General features: G+C 38.0%; 1 protein-coding gene and 1 long non-coding RNA gene across 5 annotated transcripts in view; one reads left to right on the top strand and one right to left on the bottom strand.

The window, feature by feature from the left end:
* Window positions 1-504: 504 nt before the first annotated feature.
* LOC120556104 lies at window positions 505-4646 on the top strand. Of its 4 annotated transcripts, XR_005638799.1 has the most exons (4): window positions 505-600; window positions 1257-1422; window positions 2601-2696; window positions 3857-4646. It is a non-coding gene; the product is annotated as an uncharacterized LOC120556104 (long non-coding RNA). The 4 variants fall into 4 exon arrangements; XR_005638796.1 differs by having other exon boundaries at window positions 1257-2696; XR_005638797.1 differs by having other exon boundaries at window positions 1257-2722.
* Window positions 4647-13056: 8410 nt separating this feature from the next.
* Window positions 13057-22204, bottom strand: part of LOC120556103 (transmembrane protein 266-like) — a 50473-nt gene continuing 41325 nt past the window's right edge. The window contains exons 8-11 of the mRNA XM_039795497.1: window positions 20900-21015; window positions 19472-19667; window positions 15244-15306; window positions 13057-14776 (exon numbers count right to left, since the gene is read on the bottom strand). Of these exons, the coding sequence (XP_039651431.1) occupies window positions 14127-14776; window positions 15244-15306; window positions 19472-19667; window positions 20900-21015 (1025 nt within the window). The 3' untranslated portion in view covers window positions 13057-14126. The remainder of the gene's footprint in view (window positions 14777-15243; window positions 15307-19471; window positions 19668-20899; window positions 21016-22204) is intronic.

Genomic DNA, 22204 nt, shown 5'->3' with positions numbered 1-22204 from the left:
CATCAAATTGGGGTTTAATAGTCTAATTCGATTCAGAACGATTGTAGGCTGTTGTTTAAAAACCAGCAACATGCATGTCCATTGACAGGTTCGGCCTGTTTGAATGATTAAATGAACAAACAATACAGACAGTTGCACTAAGCCAATGTTTGCTGTGCCTCTGTTCAAACACCTTTTCCCTCCTGTGTCATCCTGCATAGCAGTTCTCCTACAGTTGCCAGTTTTGATGTTGGCTGGGATCTCAAACAAGGACCAGGACGGAATGGTCCATATTCTTGTCTAGATGTGGAGTAGAAAATGTGGAATAAAATCAGAAGTTCCAAAAGTCATTTTTTTTCTATATCTCTTCCCTCACTCATTCCCTTTCTTGCAGGCTAGACCAATACTGCAATAGACAGGTAAACTTCAAAAACTATTCCTGCCTTAAATTATGACTCTTATTTTGAAAGCCACAAAACAAATATGCTCCTCCCGCTTAAAACAGTGGCTTGATTGGTTCGGGAGTCGGGACTGCTCCTGTCTACAAATTTAGTTTGCTCACGAGCCGACCTGACAAACACGCAAACATCCGTATGTAAGAGGAGCAATTTAGGGAAACTGGTGAGTAGTTGTGTCTGTTGACCTGGTTATTTTGCTGCAAGAATAAGATAATGTTAACTATCAGCGTGGCTGTCTTATTGTAGGTTCAAATAAGGCGGGCTTCACTGCAGCACACTAGTCACACACTAGTCATCCACTGGTGTCAGGGATACGTGTTGTAGAAAAACTCTAATTATTTAATTCATCTTATCATGTTTATAATAATTTCTCAATTTTATCAACAGCCATCATAGAGTCACAGTCTCACATCAAGTAAAAGCCTTGTGTGACCTTGTTAGTCTGCTGTATCTTCATGTTGTTGCACATGTAGGCTACAGGAGTGTTTGAGGACTATGTCTCGTCACTATGTGCAACTGTTGTGCAGTTTGGTATTCCTGCCATCAGATCTGCTGTAGAAAATGCTTTTGGCCTTTGACACAGCTGGGTTTACTGACACTTAATTTTGGAATAAACTATTTGTAATTGCCCTGAACGAAGCATGGCCGATGACGTCAATTCAGGTTGTTTTTTTGACTGCCAAACTGCCCAAGCAATGGAAGTTAACGTCACAGTATTGTTGTAGAATATACTTATTCTTGCTTTATGTTGTTTTTATATACTTATACATGGCGTTCTCAACAGGCCAGTCTCCTCCAGAACACCTTTTTTTGTTGCAGAGCACAACAACAACAACAAACTGACCCCTATCACACCGAATTCCATTACTGCTGCCAGCAAGGCGGGAGGAGAGGTGTCATGACTAATAACTGGTACCGACTGTGTAACGGCAGGCCTGCAATACTTTCTGTCTGCCAAAACCTGTCCATGCGTATTCAAGCACTGGTGATTTACAAAGACATGCAAACTACATCATATATCCCCTGAAAGCTCTATCATCGCATGCTCTTATGCTTTTTTCTTAAGACATCAAACATAGTTTACAGAGGCGATGTTTGATGTGGAGAGTAGTCTATCTGTAATCACTGTAGACTAATTCACTGCAAAAAAAATGGAGACACCATTCAAGAGCGCTGAAACAAAAATAATGATACCAACCTGAGCTATAATTAGACCACAGCTGACATGAATTTAGTGAGTTCAGTTAGGATGCATGAACTGGTATAACTTCACTAAGATAATTTGAAAAACGGCAGAAAGTGCTTTTATTTTATTTTTAACAATGTGGCTATGGAGAGCAGTATAGACAAAGGGGTCGACAATAAAGTACTAGTGGTATAACATAGTACCAATGCCTTCTACAAGGTAGTTTATGTGCTTTTCTACTCAGTTTTTTGTCAAAAGAGAATAATAATTATTGATATACAAATTATATTGTATAGTTTATACAGCATGCTGCTCAAAATCAAATGTAGTAAATTCAGACTCACTCACGACAATTCTCTGTAATTCATATGGAGTGAAGTTTTCATTTGATTTTGCAACTTTAACTATTAATTATGTCTAAATGTTCTAATGCACCTTAAAGTAGTTTTTCTTTTTAATGAGTGACTTCATCCTGTATTCTGTAATTGTTCAATAGAACTGTCAGCTCATACATCTAATGGTATTTCAATTGAATTAGGATGCATTAAATTCAATCTTAGGTATTTTAATACAGCTTATAGTCTTTATTTCTAAGCTGTACTCTGTTTAGTATTAGAACAAGGTGCAATATGTGGTTAATTCAATGTGACTAAAGCATCATTTGAATGACTCACTCACTTGCATCAGTCACTTTAAATTGTACTATATGCTGTTTCTCAGAAAGAGTGGTATCCTATTCAAGCCAGTTTTATTTCTTATTCTAAAAGTGGCTTGAATATAAAATACATGTGCTGCAGATAGTTTTAAAACCAGGCTGAGCTTTACCTCTTTTATGCTTTGACATGCAACCTTTTCACCCGGCCCTTAGAGAGCTCATTATAACCATTACTTTACCTTTTATGGTCTCAGTCACTGTCACTAAAGATCTGTGAGAGCTTTGTACTGTAAGCCTCAGCATGTTGTGGTTCCCTTTACAGGATCTCCTCCCTTGTCTGCTAAGCTGGCTGTGGCTACTATTTCAGACATCACTGAGGTCAAATCCCAAGACGCTTTTTTGTCACGACCATGTGCTGGTGAGCCTCTTGTTGTCATAAATGCAGTAAGTGGCATAAACAATGACAATGTAAAGAGGACTTAGGAAAGGCACACCAACCAAACTAATACCACTTGAACACCATCCAACTATTAGCTCAATGTTCTTTGTATTAAATGATCTGTCTTTGCTACAATTCCCTCAAGGATAAGTTAGAAACCATCATATGACAACTCCTCATAATGATATATCATAGACACAGCCTTATTAATTCTAGAAGCATGCATTAAGTGTGGTGCACTTAATCATTCTAAGCTTTTGGCAAAGTTGTGATGGTGATGTCGTGGCTTATTTATGCATGCTGTATTGTATATAGCATTTCCCACAATGCATAGCCTGTGCAGAAGAATAAAAATATTGAATGTAGACTAAAATATTATGGGCACTCATTCATTGTTTTGCTAATGCTGTAGGCCAAGAGTGTTTTATATATGTGTATTCAACATAGAGTGAGGAAATGTCACATGTAGCATTATTGTTTGTGACCTGTTAATGACTGCTAGATCAAGCCCAGACATACTAGCTGTCACTCTGGCATAAAAACCTCCCAGAAGAATCTCTAATCACAACTTGATGGCGCCCATTAACCTCATGAAATATATATGTGTGACTGAAATCATCCACTTAAACTTTGGCAAGACCTAAATGTTCTTGTTTGGAATTCAGGGAGGGGGGGGGCTGTCCTGGGCTGCATTACTGAACTTTTCACAGTGATTGGTTGTCTCTTGAATGTTTTAGGGATCCATGGCACTTTGCCTTTATTGTCAGACCTATTACTAATTTACTCGAACTCCCCAGGCTTGATTCAGTTGAAGTTGTGCCAATTTGTTTATGTCTGTTGGAGCATCTTTGCTATTGAACAAATAAAATTGTTTACGTATTATTTTTTTCCAATAATTATTTGGTGAAAAGAAACCTTTTTTTGTTCTAACTTTACAATATGTGCCATGGATTCTTTTGTCATTGATAGAGATATTTTGTAATTGTATATCTAATTAAGATGAATTTTAAAATTACTACAATACATGAAAAATTACTTAAATTATACAAATGCTTATATTAACCATCATTGTTTAGCCATTGTGTAATTAAGATACACACTAAGGGTGAACAGTATATTGTTCATGTATTTATTTACAGATTCCCCACCTTCTCCTGTGGGGATTTCCCAATGGCTCCAGCAGAACTCTAAACCAGGAGTGACACATCTCAGCTCACCAGTCTTGACGCACAAGAAGGCAAAACTGTCAGTACGATTTTCTAAAAGTATAGGTTTTTCTTTCTTTTCTTATCTTTAAAAAAAAAATGAAAATCATGTTCCATTTTGTATTATGCTACATATATATAATTTCATATTTATTTTTAATGTCAAGCCAACTACTTTTTGTTGTTGTTATGTCCATTTTATCATAGTTGGAAAACCTTTTTGGAGGCCAAGTTTGGAACACACAGGCTGAGTAGTTTGTTCAGTGCACAAGTTGATGTGTTCATTTTTGTCATGGCCTATTGGTGTTAAATAAGCACAACTGTAAAAATCACAACTCAAACCCCTGCTCTGCTGACCTTTATGTCTTTGTGTTTCTTCTGTCACGTGTGTGAGGGTGTGAAATTTGTGCGTGCTAACAGCATGAATTTATGTGTTTGTTTCTGTGCACTCATTTGCCTGCACACGGTTGTCCAAATATATGCAATAAGGTGTGTGTGTCTGTGTGTGTGTGTCTGTGTGTGTCTGTGTGTCTGTGTGGTGGGATGAGGCAGTTTTATTATATCATCACATCTGTTGAAATGCAGTGAGAGCCTGTCAGCCAGACAGGAAAGATTGTCGCTCCTGTAAGTCATTAATCACATGCTTTGCAGCTTTGTTTGTCTCTTACCAAAGGATCCATACATATTGTGTTTAGATTAATTAAAAGGCTGAAAAACTTGAAAACACAACTTTGACTTCAAGCAGGTTTTGTTCGACAATTAGGGCCTATATATTTAATGATTTATATCAATTCATATGTTAAGTACATTAACTTCTTAGACCATGATTTGTGTAAAGATTGAATTCAAAATTTGCAATAAATAAAATTTATAAAACTGTTAAATGACGATATACTATATATGCCATATATTTCATTACAACTGAACAAACTGGTAAAAACAGAAAACAAATCCATGAACATTGGCAGTAATAATCCCTAAAGAATGAGGACAAACTGTTCCTAAACATAGCAATCTTATGGTTCATAGCAGTATTCCTCAAACAGTGATCTGACATGCTTTGGAACAGATTGTATTTTTTTTTATAGACGTCTAATGATCATCACATGTCACAGGCTGGTGCCTGGTTCTTAAGACATCAGGCTAATTCCTGCACACAGTCGCACCTTTTAACAATTCTAAAACCACTGAGTGTATGACTGTATTATACAACAGTATAATAGCATTTAATTACTTTAATAAGTTGATTTGGACATTTGTTTCTCACTCTCAGCAACATTTGAACATCGAAACCCCTTGAAATGTAGTTAATGGGCAGTTTAAAGCTCTAAATGATTTACCAGAACCACTAGTGAGTTAGCTTTAAGTGCATTGAGTCCACACTTATGTCCAGAGTCAGCCAATTTTATTTTTTTATTAATATAAGCACTTAGGTTACAAGATATTACAAATGTGTAAACAGATATATCCTCAAATCATTTTGTAATGACCTTTTTAAAGACAAAAAGGTCAAGTATTATTTTAAAATACATAATAACAGCATATGTCACATCAATTGTTTTATATGTCACAACAGTGATGATAAGTCTTCATGCAGTTATTTATTTTGTCCTCAAAAATGCCTCTGTGTGGAGAGAGAAAAAAAATCACATCCTCATGCAGGCGAGGCCGTTCTGAGAGGGGAACCATGTTGCAGATTTATAATTCATAAATCTTCAGAGTTAATGCAGTATTTACATGATAATTAGTATTAATTTTTGATTGGTGCCTCAGGGCAGTTCTGCATTGTTAGGCTGAAGAATCGGTGCCATTATTACCTTATCAGTGTAACTGTCAGCCGCCTGTTTTAGTTTACAAATGCACATCTTGTATTTTATTATCAGCTGCTCTCATCAGCACAGAGCGGCAGTCTTGTTGCTTATCAGTAGATTTAACAAGAGGCCGTGTCACTTAAATCAGGAAAGAAGCAACAACGCCTCTGTGTGTGTGCAATACCGAACACACTGAAACAGTTGGTCTCTAAATAATTTTGTCTATTGAAACTAAAGGGAGAGTGCAAAAAATGCATCTATAATCCAGTTCATCACTATGTTTAACTATTCATATATTCATATTCATTAGTCATATAGTTGCATTTGCAGTTTACTATATATTTAGTTGTGACTCTTTCACGTTTAACAGAATGATTTGAGGCAAAAGAGCTAAGATTTTGGTTTCACGTGATGGACAAAACAACAGGAACACCATACATAATGCAATCTAATGCAGGAGTTGATAGGACTCGATGCTTCCTCCGGTTGTTTTATCGACCCTCGATACAATCGTTCTTTCCATTTTTAGTGTAAATAAAAATCGTATCTCTGTGTATCTCTTTTCATAAGCAATGCATGAATTAAGAAATTTAAAACTTTATTCTTATGGTTTTTAAGTCCCTGAAGTAGAGCTGTAACAATGAGGTTTTTTTAACCGAACAGTTGACTGACTTAAAATTAATGTGCAACTATTTTTATAATTGATTTATCGTTTAATAGCCATACTCTGGTTCAAGCTTCTTAAATGTGAGGATGTGCTGCTTTTATATAGGTACTAAATATCATTTGAGCTTTGAACTGCTGGTCTTAGAAAATAAGCAATTTGAATATGTTACTTTTCTATGAAATCGGCATTTTTCTGTATTTTCTAACCTTTTTCTAGACCAAATAATGAATTGATTCATTGGGAAAATCGTCCGCAGATTATTGGAAAATTAAAATAATTGTTAGTTGCAGCTTTACCATGAGGAGAAAGCATTGGATGAATTCCTGGCTGTACAACACAACCACAAGTGCTGCTGGGTAATTTAACGTAATGTGCAGAACGGTCTGGGCTTTATGTCCTCCGTAGTGTTCTGCTTACTGACCAGCTGATTATTCAGTTGTGTCACAATCTGCCTGTTTTGTAAAGCACTCATGTTCTCACACCTGAGGGAAGCTTTGCTGTGTGAAGGAAGAGGTTTCAGCATCACTTTGGGGTATTTTATTAACAGGACAGCAGGTGTACGACTCCCTGACCCGCTCCTTCCACCAGCTGTGTGTGTGTGTGTGTGTGTGTGTGTGTGTGTGTGTGTGTGTGTGTGTGTGTGTGTGTGTGTGTGTGTGTGTGTGTGTGTGTGTGTGTGTGTGTGTGTGTGGTGTTAGCATGTGGAGACCAAATGGCAGACAACCAGAGCTTTGGGAAAACTGACCGAGCTTGGCAAATCGACCAGCGACTCTGTTGAACCAAAAGCTGCCTGCTGCTCCCTAAAGTCAACTACTTTCTAGAGAAAACTTTGAGCCGCTGCCTGTATGCAGCTGGATACTGAAGGCAAAGGGGCATGCTTTTTTTTCTGTCTTTCAAGTGAAAAAAAGGCCCTCTAGATTGACAGCGCCTTTCATACTGTATTATCCGGCCTGGCTTTTAACTCTAGGAGAACTGTGTTCACAAATTGATGCTCTGCTCCTTTGGGGCTGTAGCTGAAACATTAAATTGTACTGAAATATTCATATGTGAGTGCATTTAGCTGAGAGCAATTGATGTGCGACTCCCCAGAGGCCAGATGGAAATGTTGCAGGGCCCCAGCACGCGCTGGCAGACACCCTGAGCTCTGGTCGGGACAGTGATTTAGCCGAGGCTACCGAGTCGGACCAAGTTGATGGCTACTGTAGTCAGGACGGCTGATGTCAGTGTCTGCCCGGTGGCCAGAGAAACTGCAAAATATCTGCTTGTGCTGTAGACCAGTTGGCAACTTAAAAGCTAGCAAGGATTTTAAGACCACTTAAAAAAATATAAGGGGAAAAGAGCAGTTTACCAGCCTATCACCATACACATCGTTTTAAGAAAACCACTCACTGGTACAAAAATCCCCAACAAGTGATTTAAGTTGTCAAACAGCCACTTTTGTTGAGAAACACTTCAGAGTATGGATGCTGGTCAATTAGTTTTAGATGGATACATTACTCATTTACGTATTTTATGATTATCAATGACTAAATTAAAAAGTATTGCTATTGGAGTAATTATTTTCCATTCATATGTCTACATATGTGTTTATGAAAATGCTGGTGCTCTACTGTACATTGCAGTAATCTCAGCAGCAGTTCAGCATATGGCTCAATGAAAGACAGTAATGTAATTCAGATCACACAAAACTGATGTTAAATTGTGTTTTATAGTCTACCTACACTGTATTTTATGTATTCTTAATATTCATGCATATATGGATATATCATAACACTTTCACAAGACCAAACTCAAAATTCTTATTTCATTCAGAAAGTTTATGTTTACAGTAGAACAATAAACAAATCATGTCATTCGGAAACAAACAGGAATTATTTGAAATAAAGTGGAAAACTAAATGAAAAATGAGTTTGCAGGTGTTTAAATCATTCATTTTCATTGACTCAGTATGCACTTACATCTCGTTACCATCAGTGTTTGGGTCAGGATGTTTATGTGTTTGTTGCAGAAGCAAAACATTGAATATGAATTAGTACATGGCTTCAATGCTATTTAGAAAAATGTTGAATCTGTGGCAGCCATTTCCCTGAAGGATTGGGCTTTTTACTCAAAATGTTTGCTAATTTACACTTTATATAGCAAGTCATGCATAACATGCATGTTGGATTGCTGAATTAATTTTGACGTTGTGTAGATTATTTTAGTCAGTTCTTTGGAGCACAGCATGATGTGGTGTCCCCTCTCCCAGAGGACTGTGCCCTCATGTTTATCACATCAGCAACTTGGCGTATATGTACGTCTTCTTCTTATTGCTTATAACATGAGGGAGCAACATGAGAACTTATCAGTATTTTTTTTTCACTGGAAGAACTTAGAAAAAGCCAAAGAACTTAACATGAGCCATCAGACTCAAGAATTAGTTTCTGTCTTATAGCTGTTTATAGTTTGCCGTTCCTTTTATTAGCAAATTAAAAATGTGTTTTACATTCACTAAAAAATAATTTAATAATTAATATTTTATCTCAAGAGGACTGAAGTGATTGAGCTTGGTCACTCAGTGAGTCTTGTTTCCAGTTCCAGTTTGACCCACTTTTATCCCAGGTAGCACAACGAGTATCTGAGGGGAGGGGACCAGAAGAAAACTGTTTTATGTAAATATAAAAAAGAAAAAAAAAACTTCTGTAGCCATGACAACAGTCTCCTGAGTGTATTCCTTCCACCAAGTGAACCTCTGGATCCTGTGCACTTAAGAAATATGTTTCAAAAAGAAAACCTGAGAAGCTTTTTAAAGAATGATGTATAATTTATTTGTATTTTTCTCCTGCTTCAGAGCCTTTTGAAAGAGTGTCCTGTGTGAGACGTGTTCTGAATCTGTCAGACCACAGCAGTAATGCAGTCAAACTCCCCACATCTGTTTGTTCTCAATGAGATTGACCTTTTTCAACATATACCCAGCTGTTCTGTGCCTTATGGCAGCATTCAAAATCTCTTCCACACACTTGAAAATAAATCACATTCATAAACAAAACCACTTAGGTGTTGATTCAGTAAATGCCTCTTGGACAGGCAATTGATAACATCAAATGTGTGCATTAATACCAGCTTATTTTAATGGTAAGATACTTGGTTGTTATATTATATGCAAACTCATTGTCCTTGTACTGGGTGACAGCTATCATAGAAAAAAAAACTTAACTCAAAATCCAAAACTTGGACTTGTATTTTGGTGGTTGATCTTTCCAAGGTGAGAGAGAGAGAGAGAGAGAGAGAGAGAGAGAGAGAGAGAGAGAGAGAGAGAGAGAGAGAGAGAGAGAGAGAGAGAGAGAGAGAGAGAGATAGATAGATAGATAGATAGATAGATAGATAGATAGATAGATAGATAGATAGATAGATAGATAGATAGATAGATAGCTTTTTAATGATACCAAAATGGGAAATTACGGTGCTACAGCAGCAAAATATCAGATACACAGCACACATACAGAATATACATGAAATAGTAAATAGGATAGAGGTGTAATAAGTTTGTATGGTGACATGCATAAAGAGCTAGTAGTATAAATTGATATGTGATTTCAAAGTCAGCCTTTTAACATTAAGATTTAACTTTGTGCTTCAGTGCGTTTTTGCGCTCAGTGAGTTAACATTTCTAATCTTAATGGTAGTGTCAGATTTCCGATCAGCTTTTCACCCCCGCAGTTATGCTGTTATTACAGTGTTTTATGACGAATTCACATATTTCTATATTGTAGGAAGGAAGGGTACCTTATTGTAGAGTCGCAGGCAGAGTCAGTAGATGTAAATCAACAATGATCATGTAATCTTAATGCAGTTAAAGTGACTCCCTCTGTGCCATTATTAAAACATTTTAATTATTAAGTGTCTAATGGTCACTGGTAATACACTGAGCTTCCTGTGAGTGTGACAGGGACCCTCCCGATTCATCGCATAGGTCCCAAAAGCAATTTACTTCTTAACATGTCTCCTAAAGGTCTGATCATTGTCCCTGCCTGTCAAAATAGAGCACTTAACTCAGACTGACCTGGTATGATACGTATTGACAAATTGGGTTTATATGAATCATTTAGGCACACCTTTCATTTTACCTTTCGTAGCAGAGGAAAGGCATTAGCCATCACACGTTGTTTACACTTATAAGCAGTGTACAAATAATTTAGCTTAGCATCACTAGGCAGTGTATCTGAGGGTGGAGCTGGAAGTTGAACCCAGCGAGTTGTCTCTTCTTTTACATGGCTGGTTGAGCTGGAAGGGGTTGAGATTAGATGCGCAGCACCTCCACTTGACACATTAATACCAAGGCAGCCGTGACCGATTGAAGCTGAGCCTGGCCTTGGCACCCATATTCAACAGGATTCCTTTGTGTGTGTCGAGAGCCAAGCAGATCATTATTTATTTATTTGTTCCATGGCATGAGATAGGCATTGTTGTTTTTGTAAACTAGATTGATGTGATGGGTCTAGTAATAGCTAGACGGTCGCAGATCCAGGTGATCAACTTACATGTTGGCTCTTTAAAAATAAAAAAATAAATAAAAAACACACAACACCATTTGCTGCTGAAGACAATTTAAGAACAGGGGAACCTTTGTTTTTATACCAAAAAAGATTTTGAGGATCCGGTGGATTTAAACACCAGTGTTACATCATCAACATGCTGATTTGTTGTTGTTTTCCAACGCCTCTACATTTTCCTGATGATGACTTTAAAGTAAAATGGAAAGCTTGAAGCAGCATTGTTTGAAGTAACTTTATTCAGTGGAACATAAATAAGTTTTATTTTAATATATTCTATTTTTAGGCTGTTCGAGAGATGACTCAAGCTTTGAAGAAGTGGTTGTTAATTAAACCCGAATTACACTTGTATAAATATAAAATAAATTCCTAATAAGTGACAAATAAACCTCTCAAATAACAATGCTGCTTCACATTTATTTGAATTATCCTGTTGCATTTCAAATAGGTGCTAGGCTTCTTTAATATGTAATGAAACATTTTTATTAAAGCTATTGTTTGCAACAACATGTTTGCATTTGCTTTAACATTTTATCTTATTTATTATGATAGTACAGTAGGAAACTGAGACAATGCTGAGCTATACTGTTCCCAGACTGCGGACAAAAAATAACACCAGGTTACTGTTAATCCCACATTGTTTTAAGACTCAAAAGAATCATATTGTATCACTGATTAATGTTACAATTTAAACTGATTCTTGTAAAATAAAAGAACATTTTAGATTAGTTCACCTTGGTGTCCTTTAGTCAAGTCTTCATCTGTGGCCTACTGTAGTTAATTTGTAAATAATACAGTAGCTGCAGCCTCTTCACACAAAAGGCGTCCATTATTGGCTATAGGCCATCAGCATTTACTTGTGATGAGGGTAACTATGGTGGTCATGGGGTGAATGTCACTTAAATACACATCCAGAGAGTGGTCTAGTGTAGTCCAGACACTGCAGTTGTAGTATATAGCCTACATATGTTTTAACAATTTGTCTCACGTCTTGATTGAGAAAAGACGTTGTGTTCTATCAATGTAAATACACCTGCTATACTCCCTAAAAATGAAATAGAAATGTAAACGCAAGAAAAAAGAACATTAGCAGTTTGCAAAGTAGTTATCTTGGGTTTAAGATGCAGTTTTTGAAATGCACTAACCATTATTAAACATCAATCCAACCAGTAAGTGTCATTTCAATTTAGTGTCAGGGTCAGGAGCGATTCTAGGATCAGACCTTTAGGGGGGCTCAGCCCCTAATGAGAATGTGATACGGATGTAGTGCCCTGCAAAAGTGTTAACCCCCCCCCCCCTGCTAAATCAGTAATTCCACTGGATAACAATGACTATATGTTTTTATTATTACAACAGTGAAAGATAAATGCAAAATATTAAACATATGAAAAAACTACGAAAGTCCCGTTATGGACTACCAGAATCAAATGAAATGATAATGAGGTGTAACAATAAATACAGCCCCCCTAAAAAGGGTCTAAAATCGCCACTAGTCAGGGCTTCAAATCAGTTATTTAGGGGGATGAGTCTTCAGTTCTGTTTCTCCAAAAAGAGCTGCAGACAGAATCCTTGTAAACTAATACTGATAATGTTCTTATGTGCACCACAACAGTATTTGTAATAATCCCCTCAGCTCCCCATATGTACTGTGTCGTTTACAAACAATCCAGATACCCAGATCTGCAAATTAACTACTTAGTTCTCAAAACATAAACCACTTGTGATAGCTTAATTAATTGCAGCCGTAATAGTTATTAACAATTAAAACATTCTCTGGATACTTGTAAACATTTGACAAGCAACAAAATGGTACAGGAGTTTATCTTCTGAATTAATGATACGAGAGGGTAATTAGGGGGGTTGATACTTCTCACGACACACTTACAATGACTTGACCAATTAGCAGTTGTTGTGACAGGTCTTCGAATCTTAATAACCTTAAATAATTTAGATTTTTCAAAATCATATGCATAGAAGGAGATGATGCTAATGAAACAATGGTGTACAGTGTGTATTGTAACACGGAGCCTGTGAGAAGAACGTATTTGATTAGAGCTCGCTTAGTGTTTTTATCATGCTGCACTATCTTTGGTACAGCTTTTAGAGTCAGTAAACTGAACGCAGTTAGGGAAATACTAACTTTTATTTTTGCTATTTTCATTCAAAAGACAACACCTGCATTTGGCAATAACTTCCTCCATATCAAGTTCACAAAAGTGTCTGTAAACATTAAAGTGCAAAGAATTTTCTTGCCATTTAGGGCACATATGTTTTAAAGGTTCATGCTACAAGCACTCCAATCTAGTTTCATGTGAAGAATCCAGTCACTTACCTTTTCAGTTCATCCACACAAATATACCCTACTTATGTTTTTTTTTGTTTGTTTTTTTACAAGTAAAACAAAAATGCTATTCAATTAATTCTAATGATGGTCCATGGTTTCAAATCAAACAAATAGGTGACAGAAAGGCAAAGGTAAAAAAAAGAAATTGGCTGTTGCCAGTTGTTGCTGTATAGTTAAGCCAGTCGTATTTACCCTGTGGCTGTTTGAACAAAGAACAGCATGACTGATGTTTAAAGTTGATCATACAAATTAAAATAAACACAATAACAAGAAAAATCCAATAAAAAACACTCCTTTTAACTGTTTGAAATTCCAAGAACAGAGAACAGTGTCTTGGTTTGTAACATGATTCAGAATTAAAGTTTTTGTTCAGTATAGGCTTGAATGGCCCCTTGCTGGTTTTAATTAATGTAAAGTTCAGTGCATTTAGGACCTATTCAAAGTAAGGATTCCTGATGAAGAATGTGTCCAAGAACACATTAGACTTTCCCTTACTGGGATGTTCTAGTCTTTGTTGTGCTATGCCAGGGAATTTCTGATTTCAAAAATCCATCAAGGAGGAACAGGGGAGGTATGGCAAAGGGCCTAAGAGTTCTAATTGTCATTTCTACTATTGACCTCTAAACATTTCAAATTAAGGAGCATCAGTGTTAACTGGAAGCTAAGGCGTAAGCTTGCTCGGGATTGGCTAAGATTGGATTTACACAGCAAAAGAAAAATCCAATTTTAAAATTTAAAATTTAAAATCTTATGTGCCTCTCTTGAGGTTTGGCCTGCCACAAAAGTTCAGATATGTGCCAAACAGGGTGGCAGTAAAAGAAGAAAATACTTGTTTCTGTGTAAATGTAGCCTATGTATCAGGCATGTGCCCCAGAGGTGTGTCAGCTGGTCCCAGGAGCCTGTACTTCTCCTCCAGGGACGGCTCAGTGGTGCTGCCCTGCAGGTGGATCAGTGGCTTAGTCTGCAACAGCACACAACCCCTTCCCCGGCCTCGTCTCTCCTCTTGGTTCCTGCGGTTGAAGATGTTTATTCTGTTGTCCAGCTCAGGGCTGGCCTTTTCTGAGCCAGTAGGGCTGGGAAGCTTAAGGTTGACAGGGTCTACTACCAGGCCCTTTTGAGCAAGGCAGGAGTCCTCAGAGAGGGAGGAGAGTAGCTCCTGCACCACCATGCTGGGGTCCCTGCAAGGGTTCCTGCTGGGGTCCTGGCCTGAGAAGGAAGGAGGGCACCAGCGATGGGTGTTGTAGCTCAGACTGAGGTCCTGAGCTGTGCTGCTGCTGCAGTCCGTCATAGACGAACCCGGGGTGTGGCTACTCAGGCTGTGGGGGCGGGCCGTCTGGCTGCCACTGGACCTAGATATGCTGGTTGAGGTGTCACTTACGGCGCTGCCCACCCGCTCACCAAGCATCGAGTTTGACTGGATGGGATTTGGATTGGTGGGGAGGTGAACGTCGATGGCTGCCGTGGTGATGACCCGGGCACCTAAGCCAGAAGCTCCAGCATCTTGAAAGACGGTTTATACATTTAGAGAAAGTCAACACAGATAAAACAAATTAGCCCTTCACTTCAAACGACACAAGTGCATACCAGTGTACTATCTGTCAGTCATATTGACAAAACTTGTAAATAAATTACAGTATGCTGCTGTCTGTGGTAAGGTCTGAGATATTTACTCAACAGATTTCCTAATTTTGGCTAAATGTAAATTTATGGTAATTTGAAGTGTTGAATAACATTATAGAAATAATTTTTGTCTGGCAAAAGCCAAGCTAAATAAGGTAAGTTTTGGGTTTCCATTTGAATATTTATCACAATTGATCACCTGCATCAGACAAATCTCTGACCAAACCTATGAAGTTTTTTCCTAAGACTTAGCAGCCCTATAACAACTCAAAAGACTTTTGAGTCACTGCTTTACTTAATTTAACGAACATGTAGTGGAGTGGTATATACTGTAGATGTTCGCTCACCACTGCTTGCTTCACTGTAGTATTGGCTTATGTAGTTGTTCATGTCATCACGCACAACCGGATCTGAGTTTAAAAATAAAAAACAAATAAATAAAGGAATTTACATAATTAATATTTGCGAATAACAACACTCAAGTGTGTTGCTAAAGTCGGTGATTTCGTTTAATGTAATCTATAAAAAAATAAAAACTCCTCTCTGGAGCAAGCATATAGACAGCACAGACAGCCTTTTCATTTAAAACCATTAAACAATGGAATCAACTCCCAGGCAGTCTAAAGTTGTCTGTAGATTTGAATAATTTCTCTCGAAACTTAAAGAAATATATCCTTGATAACCAGTGATGTGAGCATCAGCACACTTAAAAGTTTACAAATGTAATATTGAGGTAAATGTTTTTGACTATATTGTATATATTTTAGGCTGTGATGGTTTTTTGATTAGTTTTTTATTTAAACATCTGATTAGTGTAATCTTGCATGTATTTCTTATTTCTATTGACAGTTATTTGTAATATGTTTTAATATTGTGTGCACCTGCCCGGGGACTGCAGATGGAAACTAGCATTAGCTAACTCTGGTACAAAACATATTTTCGTAAGATTAATGTATTTTGTACATTGTCCCTGACAAATAAACTAATAAAAATAAAAAAATAAAATAAAATAATTCTGTTACATGTTTTAATTATTAAAAACAATAACTGTATTCATATATTTCCCATACCATAGCTACACAAGGATGCCCATCATTCCTATTACTGTTTCCACTCTTTAATAAATCTCTGTCTGCATCCTGGATTGTGATGCTTTCCCCATCACCCAGTCAAAATCATACCACCGTGCCGATGATATTATGTATACATCACACACCTTTTAGTTCCTCTTATTTGTCCAAAATCTGATTATGAGCCACAACTAAATACATTGTGCATAAAGTCATTGGTTAAACCTGCTGACAGATTTACAAAAATTTGGCTTGACTTGCTGCATGTGCAATCGGAAAAATATGAACTCCTTGGAAAACAGGAGAGCCTTCCTCCTACAGTACCTCCATACATATATCTAATTCCTTTTTTTCCCTCTTCACTACCACTCCATGACATAAACTGAAACATGCACACAGTATGTCATGTGTTGTGTTTTATCTTGTCTGTCCTGTAATGTTTTACAGTTTCTATGATATTATATTATATTGTATAAATATGCATAATATGCCAAATATTTCTGCTGTCACTGTTGTTACTACAACTTTATTGTTATCACAGTTTTGATTGTGACGTCTGGTTGTTGAAATTTTGAATTATACATAAATAAATTAAAAACATGCATCAAATACTGTTAGACCTACATAAATATTATTTTATATATAATATGAATACAGAATGGACCATATTTTCCAAGTATATAACAGGAAATGACCAGTCAAATTAGGGTATAATATAGTGTGACTGACTTATACTGCTAATACTCTAATGTGTGGCAGTGACTGTAATTGGATTTCATACATTTTTGTCCGTAGGTCCATTTCAGTGTTAACTACCCAAACTAGTGCAAATGGAAAATATCTCTTATGTTTACAACATAATATTGACAGAGATGACTTCTGCCCCAGGCCACGGGTACTTTATTGTCAAGTGGTCAGGAACATGGACTGCTACGCTGTGCATTAGCTGCACCCTAGTGCACCAGAAATAAACTGGGACAGGGACAGGGTGGGGTTGGTTTCAGGGATGAGAGGAATGGGGGGAAATGAGAGAGTGGGAGCTCTTTGTTCAGGCACAGATCCCTCCAGTCTAGCAGGCCTCAGTGTGCGTGGTGAATGGCTGTGATCTGCTATGCTCCTCTGTCCGCTTGATTGGTCTTGAGCTCACTGTCCGCTGGCTGAGTGCGAACCCAGAGTACCCTGAGTGCTAGCCCTTGTCCCCTGGGACATGCTGCAGACTCTGATGGGTAATTTCATTTATTTTTCAGTCTAAAATATTAATCCCTGAGCCACCCCTGGAGAGGAAGCATTGCACTCACTAAAACAAGACTGAGACAATCACTCCACAATTAATAACACATGAGTATTAAGGAAAAAGAATGGGCTGTCCAGCATACATTAAAGGCTCTGCCCTTCTTTCAGTGACAGTCAAGTTACCAGGCTGCTCGTCTGAAAAAAAAAAAAAAAAGAGAGGTGACATGCTGAGGTCCCTTTAGTTAAAATCTGAACTATAATTTTGATGGGCGAAATATCACTTTGACACCTCAGGTAAAGTGGGGTGAGAGGAAGACAAGTAACCACTGCATACAGATACAGTACAGGCAATTACTATTTTAGATTAAAAAGAAACAGACTTTGATTTTGCTAACATACTAGTGACACAGTTTGGGAAATTTACCATAAATGCTTTTAAGCCATGAGGATGAGAATGATGAAGCCTACTAACTTTGGTCATCCCCTAAACTTTCCTCTTGGGCCACCAGCAGGTTGACATTTGTGGTTTTGAGTGAAATGTCTCAACAATTACTGGATGGATGCCATCAAATTTGGTACAGACTTTCATGTCCCTCTTAGAATAAATTGTAATAACGTTGGTGATCCCCTGACTTTTCATCTAGTGCCATCATCGGTTTGGTTTGACTTGCAAAATGAATGGCATTCCCATCAGCCACAGCTGCACTTTGTGCTGCTGCTAATTAGCAACTGTTGGCATGCCAACACGCTAAATTAAGATAATGAACATTGTAAACATTATACCGTCGTTTTGTTATTGTGAGCATGTTAGCATTTAGCTCAAAGCACTGCTGTAGTAAAGCCTCACAGAGCCAATAGCTTGGCTATAACCCTCTCTCTTTATCTGAGAGAAAACTCCACTGGCTCATTGATTAACGCTGATTGTCACTGGATGTTCCTAAAATCTACATGGTTTGGTACTTTAAGGTGACAAAACCCTCAATCTCCTGGGACTTTCATTTTTATGAAGGCCTTGATAAGAGTTATTGGTCATTTGATAGCACCATGCAGGTGAGTGTGAGAGAAGCCCATTGAGACTGCATCTGCAATATTGAGCAATACAAATAAGCTTGGCTTGATTTGAGTTGACCTGACTGGAGCCCTGTGGCCTAAGTGCTTATCCCAGTGACCATGTTCCTGTAAAAAGCCCCACTTGTTTCTGAGAGCCAGATTTCCCACTATGCCCTTGGGGTAATATTGTGGCCGCCGTGGAGCCTCCTGGTGCCCTATTGTGGTTTGCAGGTGAAGGGGAACAGATGTTGACAGGAGCCCACTAGCCCCGAACAAGGCCCAATGCACAGAGCACTCTGTACCTGAAATAGCCCAAGTGGTCTGGGCTGGCTGGGTCAGCCTCACCACGAAGGGGGCGGTAGGAGAGATAGTTGGGGCATGACAGAAGCCCATCCAAGCTCACATAGTGTCAGAGAACATGCTTGTTTTCTCCAGGATTCACCAGATCCTAAAAGCTATTTTGCCCTCATATTGATCCCAATGTGCCTGCGGTCAGATGGGTGTTGTGTGTGAGTGTGGAGGGGCTAAGAGCCTGGCCTCGAAGATGCTCCAGGGCTACTTCTCCAGATTAACTGTACGCTGCTCTGGCATCCAGTTCACCTGATGTTACACTGTTAGGGACTTTTTGTTCCTCATAATCATGTACATACTTTATGCTGTACCTCTCTCCTGGTTTGTCATGCTGCTTTCTCAAGCAAACACTGCACATGGTATGGTACCTATATTTTTAATGCCACAGGATTTTGTCTTAGATGCATTCATTTTCAGTTTTTGAAAGTGTTTTTAATCCTCACCTACTGCATTAACCTCACTGCAGGACATTTTGGAGCCAAAATCTGTATCAGAGGGAATGAATAAAAAGTTTTTTTTGTTTTCTTTCTTACATTCCTTGCCATTCATCTGTTTAGTATGTATGCTTTATTTCACTGTTTATAAAACCTAATCACTTTACATTTAGTGTTTTCAGTATCTAGCCTCATAAAGCTTCTCTGGACCATTTTATTTATTTTCTAAACCCCACTAGATGGCACTCTCTGTTTTACAAAGGTTTGAAAGGACACTGAATTGCCATTCCTTGAGCCTTTTTCTTTCAAACAAAAGCCCCATTAAGTGGGCTGAGAATATAAAGAAAATGGTTCACGTCATGTATCTTCATTTGGCCATCACTTGTATCTAGCAACCAAGTCCCAAAAAACTCTGCTTTTTAGAGACCATACTGTACCTGCAGTAGCATGAGGCTCCCTGGGGTTTCTCTGGCTGCCTTCATCATCAGACTCCCCAGGAGTCAAGCCTTCTACAACCTGAAAACTCCTGCCCTGTTTGCTCCATACATGGTGGATCTGCATGGCTGCTTCACGTTCTGCAGCAAGGTCCAGGTCCTGCTGGGCCAGATGGGCCCTCAGCTGCCTGATCTCAAACTGGAGAAAAAGGAAAAGCAGCAAGTTGGGAGTGTGACGGAAGAGAGAAAGTAGAAATGGATTTTAAATAGGATGAGTGAAGAGGACAGAGATGGAAAAAAGGATAGGGAAGGCAGGACAATAAAAAGACAGGAAGAAAGAAAGAGGAGGGGGAAACGAAACAGAAGGAAGGAAGAGAGAGAACAAGGAAGGATGGAGTGGCAAAGATACAGGAGCAGGTGAAAAGGTGAGCGCACAAGGGAGGGAGAGAAAACGTCATCTGCATACATTATACATACACACAAGAACGTCACATACTCTGTAAGCATTATGCATATTTTTGAAACAGGGAAAACACCTATATTGATTATGATTTACATAATTTGTGGAGTAAAATACAATAAAGACTACAGTAACATAATGTGTATAGACAAACAAAGCTCCTAAAAATAGTTTAAATTGTCTGAGTTGGAATCAGTATTGAGATTTTCTCCAGACCTGACAGATCACTTTAAAAACATCAAGGCTAATTGTGAATAGTTTACTCCAAGTGCATCATCTAATTATGTGTTGGGTAAATTGTATGCTTCGTTGATCTACAGCGGTGATGTCTCTGTGTATTGATTTCAGGGTTTTGGGCCTGGAGAATACATGCAACCGATTGACAAAATATTGCAGTAGTACATTTTGTAAACGGAAGAGAAAACCTATTAAAGCGACCATTTTTACAAACTATACATACAGGAGGTATGTATTACTCTTTCTCCAAGTGTGTGCTCTGAGGAATCATAATGAAATGTGTGGAAAGACTGGACCTGTTTGTAAGGTATTGCTGCCCTCCTCTGGTGGAATATGAACTGGCAATTTAGTATGGGCTTATGTGGCCTTAATCAGACTATAACTGTAGTAAACCATAATACCATGACAGTTTTTTTTTTTTTCTTTTTTCAAAGATTGGATGGCTATACGACAATAATATGACTATAAATGGACTAAGCAGTGAGTGAGAAACTTCTATAATTTAATTGGAACACTAACTTTACAGTTATATTCAACTCAGTCACTGTCATTTCTATCATCATGCAGTACTGAGGCTGTGGACAGATTCCAATAGTGTCCAAATTTCAAAGTGGAAACAAGTGTAGAATAGCTATATAGAAACCTTTCAGCAATGTGATCCACTTACCCCTTCTCCAACACCCATTTTCTTACTAAGCTAATTTAGGTGAAATGTGTGGTGAATTGGTACTCACAGCCTGTTCCTGGCAGATCTGAGTGAGACGCTCCAGCTGCTCCTCTCTCACAGCCTTGGTCTTCTCACACTGCTGGATCTCCAATTCCATCTCAACTTTGACTTGTAGCACATACGCTAACATGGAAGAGGGGGGAGAGCGAGAGAGTTAAAACAAAGATGAAACTTTTTTTTTAGATCTCTAAACTACAAAATGAAATGGTCTGAAAAGGATTGCAAGGTGTGTTAGGAGGCATCAAGTCTTACTAAATGAAAAAATATGACTTACGTAAGACAGCTGCTGAAGGTATTTATGGTAAAATACATTGAGCACCTTAAGGTCAAGGGGCAGTGTTGGTTGACCATTTGTCCTTTGCTCCATATATGTCCGTCATCATCACATATGCAAACCTCATTAATTACTGGCTACTAGTAACCCCATACCTGTACTGAATGAATTTTGCAAGGTGCTGAACTTTTCCACAGGGTTCTTGTTTCATGCTGACACGTCACTAAGTTTATATTTGCAGGCCAGATTGACACTGAACATCCCATTCTGCTTAAACTAAAAAGTATTTACTGTGTTGACATCAAGGCCATACCCACCATTGAGGTCACCGAGGTCTGGACCTCTGTATGTTTTTCCAAAGTGTATAGAACAAAAGTTGTGAAATGATTGCCAAAAGTTAAACCTTTTTAATACCAATACGGATATCACTAAAGTGTTGCCAGCATACTTTGGCCAGCCTTGAATCAATCTTGTTTCTTTCCTGTGACCTTGTTAATTTAACTCTCATCAGCACCCACCAATCTTTTTTTCACACAAACAGCAGCTTATTGGTTGTTTATTTATGTATTACTTCATTCATTTTATTTTTAATATATTTATTAAATGATTCCAGGTCAGGTATAGGAAGTATAATGTGCAGTCATGCTGGAATTGATGCATCAAACACTTAAATTACGTCTTGATCAATCAAAGTAACGCCACCTCTTACAATCTGACTGCACACTTTATTTTTACATGACACACTTTCTGGAGCAGGATGGGAAGGTGTACCTAAAAAAAGGATAGTGAGAGTAAATTTGGATACCTGTTGTCATCACAGGTGGCAGACAGTCGGCCCCTCACACCTCTTTGTGATCACATTTGTAAGCCACATGATATGATGTCACACATGGAAATACTATGTATTCTGATGGGGAATGTTGCTATGGGCAACATAAAGAGGTGAAACAGAATCAGTAGTTATACATGTCCAATTCTGTTATTGTTGAGATTGTGGATCTGTATTATTACAAGACCCAACTCCCGGCTTTGTCAAAA

The sequence above is a fragment of the Perca fluviatilis genome, chromosome 3 (genome assembly GCF_010015445.1).
Source record: "Perca fluviatilis chromosome 3, GENO_Pfluv_1.0, whole genome shotgun sequence".
NCBI classification, from domain to species: Eukaryota; Metazoa; Chordata; class Actinopteri; order Perciformes; family Percidae; genus Perca; species Perca fluviatilis.
Note: the sequence above shows the minus strand (reverse complement) of the source record. Positions and strands in the feature narration are given on the sequence as shown.